The sequence below is a fragment of the Cucurbita maxima genome, unplaced genomic scaffold, assembly GCF_002738345.1.
Source record: "Cucurbita maxima cultivar Rimu unplaced genomic scaffold, Cmax_1.0 Cma_Scf00003, whole genome shotgun sequence".
Taxonomy (NCBI): Eukaryota; Viridiplantae; Streptophyta; class Magnoliopsida; order Cucurbitales; family Cucurbitaceae; genus Cucurbita; species Cucurbita maxima.
The window spans coordinates 2557085-2566395 of NW_019272019.1; the positions used below are offsets into that span (position 1 = coordinate 2557085).

General features: G+C 38.8%; 2 protein-coding genes across 6 annotated transcripts; one reads left to right on the forward strand and one right to left on the reverse strand.

Annotated features, from left to right (window-relative positions):
* Positions 1-646: 646 nt before the first annotated feature.
* On the reverse strand, positions 647-8656 carry LOC111476884 (calcium/calmodulin-regulated receptor-like kinase 1). Of its 5 annotated transcripts, XM_023120738.1 has the most exons (9): positions 8206-8277; positions 7923-8045; positions 7476-7845; positions 7131-7284; positions 6768-6894; positions 5841-5926; positions 5676-5747; positions 5372-5575; positions 4650-5188 (listed from the first exon to the last, which is right to left on the reverse strand). In XM_023120738.1, exons 3-9 carry the CDS (start codon positions 7787-7789, stop codon positions 4874-4876), a joined length of 1272 nt encoding a protein of 423 aa, XP_022976506.1. In that variant the 5' UTR covers positions 7790-7845; positions 7923-8045; positions 8206-8277; the 3' UTR covers positions 4650-4873. The 5 variants fall into 5 exon arrangements, with proteins under 5 accessions (XP_022976508.1, XP_022976506.1, XP_022976507.1 ...); XM_023120740.1 differs by lacking the exon at positions 4650-5188 and adding an exon at positions 647-1168 and having other exon boundaries at positions 7923-8282; XM_023120739.1 differs by lacking the exons at positions 7923-8045; positions 8206-8277 and adding an exon at positions 8487-8656.
* On the forward strand, positions 1093-2684 carry LOC111476881. The gene is made up of 2 exons (XM_023120732.1): positions 1093-1797; positions 1912-2684. The coding sequence occupies exons 1-2, from the start codon at positions 1131-1133 to the stop codon at positions 2538-2540; spliced, it is 1296 nt and encodes a 431-aa protein (XP_022976500.1). The 5' UTR covers positions 1093-1130; the 3' UTR covers positions 2541-2684.
* Positions 8657-9311: the final 655 nt, after the last annotated feature.

Genomic DNA, 9311 nt, shown 5'->3' on the forward strand with positions numbered 1-9311 from the left:
TTTTTTTTTTTTTTTTTTTTTTTTTTTTTTTTAGTTTAAGGGTATTTATGAAACAAAGTATTAATGATTTACATTCAAAACTCGCCCGGTTGCACTCATAATTGCATTAGGTCTCTACGGTGAACAACCTCTGGTCGATGGAACAATGTAGGCAAGGGAAGTCGGCAAAATGGATCTGTAACCTCAAGTAAAGGATTGGCTCTGAGGGCTGGGCACAGGAGTCACAGTCTCAAACCTGTCGGCTATTGGTGGACTACTCAAGTTGCTCTCGCGGCGAGAGCAGGTCGCTACGTGCCAGTTGGACGGTAATAATATTTTTTAACTTTTTTTGGAAACTTTTAAAGATTTATTGAAGCTTTTGAAAGTTGAAAGTTTAGGATATTTTTTACCTAAAAATACAAATTTCACGGATAATTTTATGACTTTAGTCCACGTTTAAATAATGAAGCGAGTAAAACGAATTTTTTTTTAATTACTCCACAAAATTCTAAGAAAATGATAATAATTTAAACTTAAATAGCCTAATTTAAGTAGTAAAATTATGTTAGCAGAGTATCATTCCAAATATGTCAAGAAATTTAAACAATCTTGACCAATAAATCGATAGTCATTAAATAGTTATGGGGGTAGCATCTAGACACCCAACAAATACAAAACTCGAGAGACGAACATTGGGATGCTATCTACTACTACCTATAACGTATGAGTTCTAGCAACTCATAAGCACAATGTTTGTCGTTTCGTTATAGTATCCAAGCTCTACATGGTGTTCCAACGTTCTTTTTGTAGGTCTCAATGCCACGATAAGTCGCAATACTAAAGCAAAAATTCTCGTAAATAGTAGGCTAGTTAAGAGGTCCGAGTTCTTGGCCTATAGAAATAATAATTATTTTAGTTTCAAGTAATAAATTACACACATATATATAGATGTATGTATAGTTGTTTTCCTCTGCATCTCTCTATGTTCTCTAGCATCCATAGCTGCTTTGTTTCCTTCATCTCTGTCGACGTCTCGGTCGTCTTCTTCAACCTGTTTCGACACGACGCTGCCTGCCAAGCTTAATGGTTGGACGTCGAGACATGGAGGAACGTAACGTTCCAATGATTTGAAGGGAGAGGAGAAAGAAAACATGCCTAAAGTTTGGTTTTCTCTGAAAAAGTCCTTCCCCTGCAAACCAGAGCCATCCGAAGTGTATGATCCAAAGTGCAGGAAACAACTGAACACAATCACAACAAAGAAAGCAGCCAAAAAGTCAGGCTGTTCTTCCGGAAGGTCTGGCTGTTCAAGGTCCATAGCAAATCTCAAAGACGTCATCCATGGAAGCAAGAGGCACATCGAAAACCCGCCAATTTGCAGCCCGAGGTCGATCGGTAGCAGCGAGTTCCTCAACCCGATTGCTCATGAAGTAATACTAAGCAACTCAAAGTGTGAGCTCAAGATCACTGGTTTTGGAAGCTTCCACCAAGAGGGTGGGGGAAATTCTGATCTTAGCAGGGGTGGAGGTGGGAATTCGCCATTTTTCGGTACACTAAGGCCCGGAACTCCCGGTCCGGGGTCCAACTCCCCTTCTAGTACTACCTCCATATCTGCAACAAGGAAGCTTCCTTCTCTTTTGTCCTATAGAGATGGGAGTACTGCTAAATCCAAGGGAGGTGGGGAAGTTCGTACAAGCAAACGGTTCATGCCGCTAACTGAATCAAACGGTAGGACGTTTTCGATGGTTACTTGCCATAAATGTGGAGAGCAGTTCTGCAAATTGGAGGCTGCTGAGTCTCACCATCTCTCCAAGCATGCTGGTTAGATAGCTATCCTTACTGATAATGTTTCTATTGGTTTACCAAAATGGCTACTCGTCTTCGAGTTCAGACGTTCATGGAGTTTCACGTTTCTTTCTGTTCTTTTTTTCTCAGTTACCGAGCTTGAGGAGGGCGATTCATCAAGGAAGATTGTCGAAATAATATGTCGAACAAACTTGTCGAAGTCGGAGAACAACAGTAACCGAATCGAACGAGTTTTCAAAGTTCACAATATGCAAAAAGCATTGGCAGGATTTGAAGAACACAGGGAAATGGTGAAGATCAAGGCAAGCAAGCTTTCAAAGAAACACCCTCGATGCCTCGCGGACGGGAACGAGCTGCTGAGGTTTTACGGGACGACGTTAGCCTGCACTCTTGGACTAAACGGCTCGTCCACCCTCTGCATATCACAGAAATGCAGTGTCTGCAGAATTATAAGGAATGGTTTCTCAGCAGAGAAGGATATGAAAGAAGGAGTAGGAGTTTTCACGACTTCGACGAGCGGAAAAGCTTTCAAAACCATTGAAACAACCGAAGAAACCTCGGTGAAGAAAGCATTGATAATTTGCAGAGTGATTGCAGGGAGGGTTCATAGGCCATTGGAGAACATCAAAGATATGGTTGGCCAAGCAGGGTTTGACTCTTTGGCTGGCAAAGTGGGATTACATTCCACCATTGAAGAGCTTTACTTGCTCAATCCTAAAGCTTTGCTTCCTTGTTTTGTTGTGATCTGCAAACCATGAAGATAAGGAAGCCAACACAAAGTTTGTGGTTTATCGTTTGTTTTCGAGTTTATAATGGTATTATTCAACTCGATTCGAATTCCACTTCGAATCGTTATGTAAGGATTCCCGATTCATATATATAACGATCAAGGTGAAACTATACTGAGTATCTTCACCTTCACAGATGCATGAAATACGAGCAAGGGAAAGAAACTAACTTGCACAATCGAAAGTCAGAGAGTAGCTCTTCCCTTCTTTCTTTCAAGCAAGGAGGTCTCTCGAGCCTGCAGTTTCCTGCTAGTGCGGGACTCTGAATCAAAGTAGTGTAACAGACTAGCTATAGGGTAGGACTCTGAATCAAACGATGAGTTCAAATTCAAATCAGTCCTCTCATTCAGATGTAATAATCCCAGTTTAGCCTTTCCTGTAACGAACCAAGTTCGTCCTCTTTTGATTATTGGGCCCTACCCATCGAGTTTCTTTGTTCACTGGAATAAGCAGATTAACCGCACTCATTGTTGTTATAATAAGATGCTTAAGACCTGAGACTCGAACATTATACTTTAAAGTACATAGACTAAAACACGTACTTCTACATATCAATAAATCAAAGGCTCGATTTTCGTAGAACGGGTTGTATAAAACCTCGACACTACATGGGAGGTGTGTTTAAAGAAATGCATCTACCATATGCAACTAATTTGGGTAAGACTAAATGATAGAATATCATTTACTTTTGCTGCTACATCAGGACAGTACAGCTTTTAAAGCTCCATTGATGCACATGGACAGCAATAGAACATTTGGAGAGAAAAGAACAAGAATAGTATTCTTGGACAGTAGGAATTGAATGAGAGTCTTAAATGTCGGAATGGGGTTGGTTTGGGAGTAGATGAACCTCAATTCAAAATTTGAAAATTTGGCCAATTTTTGACTCAGACTCCTTGTGTGGGGTTACTTCCACTTGCCATAGCGATGGGCAAGTGCTCGGTTACTAGAGAGATGAGGACTTTTGTTGCACTACTAAACCGAGTTTTCGACTTTTTCTATCATTTGATATGAGTATGTCCTTTCACATGAGCTCACATTAGTAGACTTGTGTAAGCTCAACTCTAGTTCTACTGAACCGCTTAAGTCCACTGCTAGTCTTTGGGCTTTCCCTCGAGGTTTTTAAAACGCGTCTGCTAGGGAGAGGTTTCCACACTCTTATAAAAAATGTTTTGTTCCCCTCTCTAACCGATGTGGGATCTCATAATCCACCCCCCAACGTCCTCACTGGTACACCGCTCGGTGTCCACCTCCTTTGGGGCTCAGCATCCTTACCCTTATAAAGAATGTTTCGTTCCCCTCTCCAACCAATGTGGGATCTCACATCTACTCTGTATGATTAAGCCATCTGGTATGAAAACTAACCAAGGAGAAGATTTTCCATCATACTTAAAAGGAAAGAACATATCCCATTCCCTGTGTTTTAATTGCTCTGGCCACAGTTTCCAGCCTAGATCTAGGTGTGATTGCCTTTATTTTTCAACACCTACAATCAGTTTTCACTAAGGATGTTGTTCTTAACTACTCCAAACATATCTCTCTCAATCATCTTATCGTCCCAATTGGCCCTCTCTATCTTCCTTTCTTTCTCAAGCCAGCGAAGCCCACATTGACCATTAATGATGAACGTAGATTTTTGTTATGAGATCTCATATCGATTGGCGAGGAGAACGAATCATTTTTTATAAGGGTGTGGAAACCTCTCTCTAGAGGGAAGCCCGAAAGGGAAAGCCTAAAAAGGACAATATCTGCTAGTGGTGGACTTGGGCCGTTACAAATGATATCAAAGCTAGACACGGGGCGATGAGTCAGCGAGGAGACTGAGCTCCAAAGAGGGTGGACACGAGGTGGTGTGCCAGTAAGGACACTAGGCCCCAAAAGGGGTGGATTGTGAGATTCCACATCGGTTGGAGAGGAGAACGAAACATTCTTTATAAGGGTGTGCAAACCTTTCCCTAGCAGACGCGTTTTAAAAACTTTGAGGGAAAGCTCGAGAGGGAAAACCCAAAGAGGACAATATCTGCTAGCGGTAGGCTTTGACTGTTACATTATAAAAGTTCTACCTACCGCATATAAAAGTGACAAAAACGAACAATATTTTGATGTTTTCATTCACAAACTACACAAGGAAAGTTCTCGAGTCATTACAATGATGAAACTATACAAAGCTCTCTATTCTGAGTAATGTACAAAATTTCAAGGTCATTAAAGAAAAATGGAAGAATCACCTATCATACACAGTCAAAGAGAATAGAATCACAAGACAAACAATCAAGAGAAAAACCAAAAAGGGAAGCTATGCTCTAAATTTCATGGGTATCAGAAGCACTGTCCATTGAATCCTTTCTAAAGTGCTCGGAGTGGTCAATGTCAATAGAAACATCATCTGTCGTGGCTGACAGAGATTTTCTATGATGCTTTTGTTCGAGCCTAAAGTTGTTAATCCGTGAGATCACTTGTACGATATCTCTCATGGAAGGCCGTTTTCGAGGGCTACGGTTAACACATCTATATGCAAGAGATGAAACTTCGTTCAGCTCTTGTACATTAAAGTTTCCATCTAAACGATCGTCCACAATTTCTTCCCACCCAACTTTCCCATCCGAAGTCATTGCTGCCTATACATCTCGTAACGAAAAGACATATAAGTTGGAACGCCAATTCTGGCCTTAACTTGGCAGATTAAAGTCGGGAATTAAACAAGCTTCAATGTCTCAAAAAATGTTTCCATTCAAGAAAAGAATCGTGAAATAATATTTATTTTGTCGAAAATATTGGTGATGAGAAGAGAGTGAACTTACAAGTTCAACATACTCCATAAGGCCTTGTTGTGGGGTTCTGCCAGCTATAAGCTCGAAAAGCAATACTCCAAAGCTGTAAACGTCACTTTTCTTTGTGAATTTTCTAGTAGATATATATTCGGGATCTAGGTACCCAAAAGTTCCACGAATATTGGATACATGTTTATCGACCATCTCTTCTCTGGAAAGCCCGAAATCGGCCACCTGCTTGATCACGAATAAGCAGACAACATATATAAACACTTCAAGAACAAATTATAATTCTTCATATGCAGGCAGTTTTCACAAATGAAAGAAAACATACCCTAGCCCTCATGGAATCATCCAACAAAATATTTGAAGACTTGATATCCCGATGTATTACTGGTGGAACGGCCTGCAGTAATATCATAGAAATACCCCAAGATTGATTTATAAGGTTGCAAAAGCTAGTAAGCTCGGAGTCCATCAAGGTTATATCATAACTTACACCATCGTGAAGATATTCCAGTCCCCGTGCAACATCTAATGCCACACGAACCCGCAGATCCCAGCTCAATGGTTCATTCTTCCCGCCTGCAAACCAAAGAGAGTGTGTCACTTCCCAAGAAACTGATAAAGAAGCATATCGTACCGTCATTTTAACCAAAAAAAGATGTTCCTTCAAGGAGACGCGGTGAGAGTACTAATAGGGGTCATATTAAGAATATTAGTAAGTGCATAGTAGTGATTAGGTAAGATTGTTTGGTTATACATAAGGGGGATTTAGGGACTTTGGAGGGGATTCATTTTGGCGGATTGTCCATTTGTGGGAATTAGGGAGAGAGATAACGTAAGGGCTCAAGCCCACCGCTAGCAGATATTGTCCTTTTTGAGTTTTTCCTTCTAGGCTTCCCCTCAAGGTTTTTAAAACGCGTCTGCTAGGGAGAGGTTTTCACACGCTTATAATGAATGCTTCATTCTCCTCCCCAACCGACGTGGGTTCTCACAATCCACCCCCCTTCGAGGCCCAGCATCCTTATTGGCACACTGCCTCGTATCCACCCCGCCCTTCGAGGCCCAGCGTCCTTTTTGGCACACCGACTCGTGTCCACCCCCCTTCAAGGCTCAACCTTCTCACCGGCACATCGCCAGTGTCTAGCTATAATTCCATTTGTAACGGCCCAAGCCCACCGCTAGCAAATATTGTCCTCTTTGGGCTTCCCTTTTCAGTCCCCTCAAGGTTTTTAAAACGCACCTGCTAAGAAGAGGTTTCTACACCCTTATAAAGAATGTTTTGTTCTTTTCCCCAACCGATGTGGGATCTCACGGATAGCCCTCTCAAAACATCCCCATGAAGAAAGATGTGATAAAAACATATGTTTGGCTCATTTTGCATTTATATTAACTAATGCTTGTACTTTATATTAAACTTTACCGTATAAGTGAGAAGCCACGCTTCCTTTGCTCATGTACACATATACAAGTATATGTTGGGCTTTTTCAGCACAGTAACCGACCAAATTTACAAGGTTTCTATGATGCAACCTTCCGAGAAGCATAACCTGGTAAACCGAAGAAGGTTTAGTGGATGAATCGGATAAACAAAAAGCACGAAGCTGTTATGAATCAATCAGTAAGAATGGGTGATTGTTTAAAGATAAAGATGCATAAAATCTTTCATTATATCACAACAAAACAGAGCACAATCATTAAATTCTGTCAAACAGTCTATCCAGATGAAGGCTTCAAACAGCATAAGAAGAAGATTTATCAAAATATTTGAAGAATGATGAATCACCTCTGTTTGGAACTCTTTCTCCCCTTGTTTGGAATCAGTTGCAAGCACCTTAACCGCAACCGTTTCACCGCCTGCCATTTGAGCTCTATAAACAGGACCAAACGCTCCTTGTCCTATTACAGTTGTGAAATTGGACGTAGCCTTTTGCAGATCCCTGCCATATTATCAAAGAACAAAACTCTAAGGTCCTAAGGAGCTAGTGGTTCTCAAGATACGTCCAGCAATAACATCGAATTCAAACACAGGTCTCGAGAACTATCAAGCCACTCTTTATCATAAACGATCACAATATCCTAAAAGATCATTCATCAAACCTATCACTACAGAGTTTGTAAGAACACACACCTGTACGAATACTCGAGTATTCCAGAAGTTGCAACCACATTACTTTTCTTGAATCCATCAAGCCATTGTGACATGCCATTGTGGCCAGATTTAACAGGTGACTCTGGAGCTAAGGTTGAGTCTGATAGAATAGTGCAAGAGTCAGCACCATTGATCCGAATAGGAATCGTTGTAGCCCTCCGGGAACTGCTATTTCCTATCTGAGAACGTCTCCGTTGGTACCTAAAGCAAAAGAGAGTCGAAATCGCCAAAAGAACACCAATCACAACTCCTATTGAAATTCCAATAATCAGCCCAGATGACTCCCCTTTCATCTCCTCCCTTCCTGCTTCCCAATTATCAATCCACTGGCTTAACCCATCACAAAACCCTGCAAGAAGAAGACTCATAACTCATACTAAACAATACACACGTATTAAAAAGAGAAAACATGAAAGAAGAACAAACATGAACAATCACAATATCACTCAGATTTCACCATATCTTCGCTTCCATTTCATCAAACACTTGATCTGCATCTCATTACAATGAAATTCTCAAGCACAACAATCAACATCCAACGCTCAAACACTTCAAATTTCCAACATCCAACACAAAAAAAAGGCAAAAGAAACAAATCCCAGCAGATAAATGGGTCAGAGATTACTAAACCAAATCCGCTAAGTTCAACAGTTCTCCACCAGTACAAAGCAAAAAAAAAACCATTCAAAATCAGAAAAAAGAACCAAACCCAGATAACAAATCAACAGTAGACGAAGTAGAAACGAGTTTTTTCCATTTCCATTTCAGAAATACAAACAGGGTAAGTGAAAGATACCTTCGAAGTGAACTGATTCCAAAGAAATAGGAAATTCAGAGAAATGGGCGGCGTTGCAATGAAGCAAATAAGAGAGAAAATGGAGTGAGATTCGAAGAACGCAACTCAGAGAAAGGAATCAGAGACGGAGAGAACATAAGAAGACGAAATTTGTATTCAATAACACCAAAGTCGAACTACGATCGGTCGTCCACCTCGGGAAGTCGGATTTGGATTACATTACAATCTCAAAAGGGGAAAGAATTGATCAAAAATGCTTCGGATTTTGGGATTCTTTTTGTTTGAAAATTTGTTTATTCTTAGTATTGTTATGAAGGAAATGAAGGCTGAGGAGGGAATCCAGCTCGTGCAAGGAATGAAGTATTGGGTTTTGTTTATTTATTTATTTATTTATTTATTTAAAACAATTATGCCATCGACCATGCACAAGCTTTAATTCTTTTGACTTTTAATTATAATATTTAAATATATTATCAATTGTATTAAATTTTAAAAAATGGAAAATAAAATTTATTAATATTTTATTTCAAAAATACTATTGCAGTTTTAAAATTATTTTTAAAATACCCTTAATTTTTTTTTAAACAATTACAAAAAGAACGTAACAATTAGTACGACGTTTAAAAAATATCTATGAACTTTCAAATAATAATATTAATATCGTCTTAAATTTTTATAAAAAAATTTAAAATATTTAGAAATGGAGGTTGACCCGATAACTTTTATTTTAATATAAAAGTTAAGGGTATTAATACTATTTTTTAAATATAATTCGAATTAAAAAAAAAAAGAAATTAAAGATATTAATAAAAAAAATTAAATTTCAAAGGTATTTTTTAAGGTATATTGGAAAAGTTTTTTTTTTTAATTTAATAATATTATTAAAAATTTTGATATTTATAAATATTTTAAAGACAAAATATAAAGTTTAAATATATTTTTATTAATTAGCGTATTATTTATTATTATTGTTTTTTAATTCTATCCTAAGATTGAGAAAGGCAGAGAGATTTAAATAT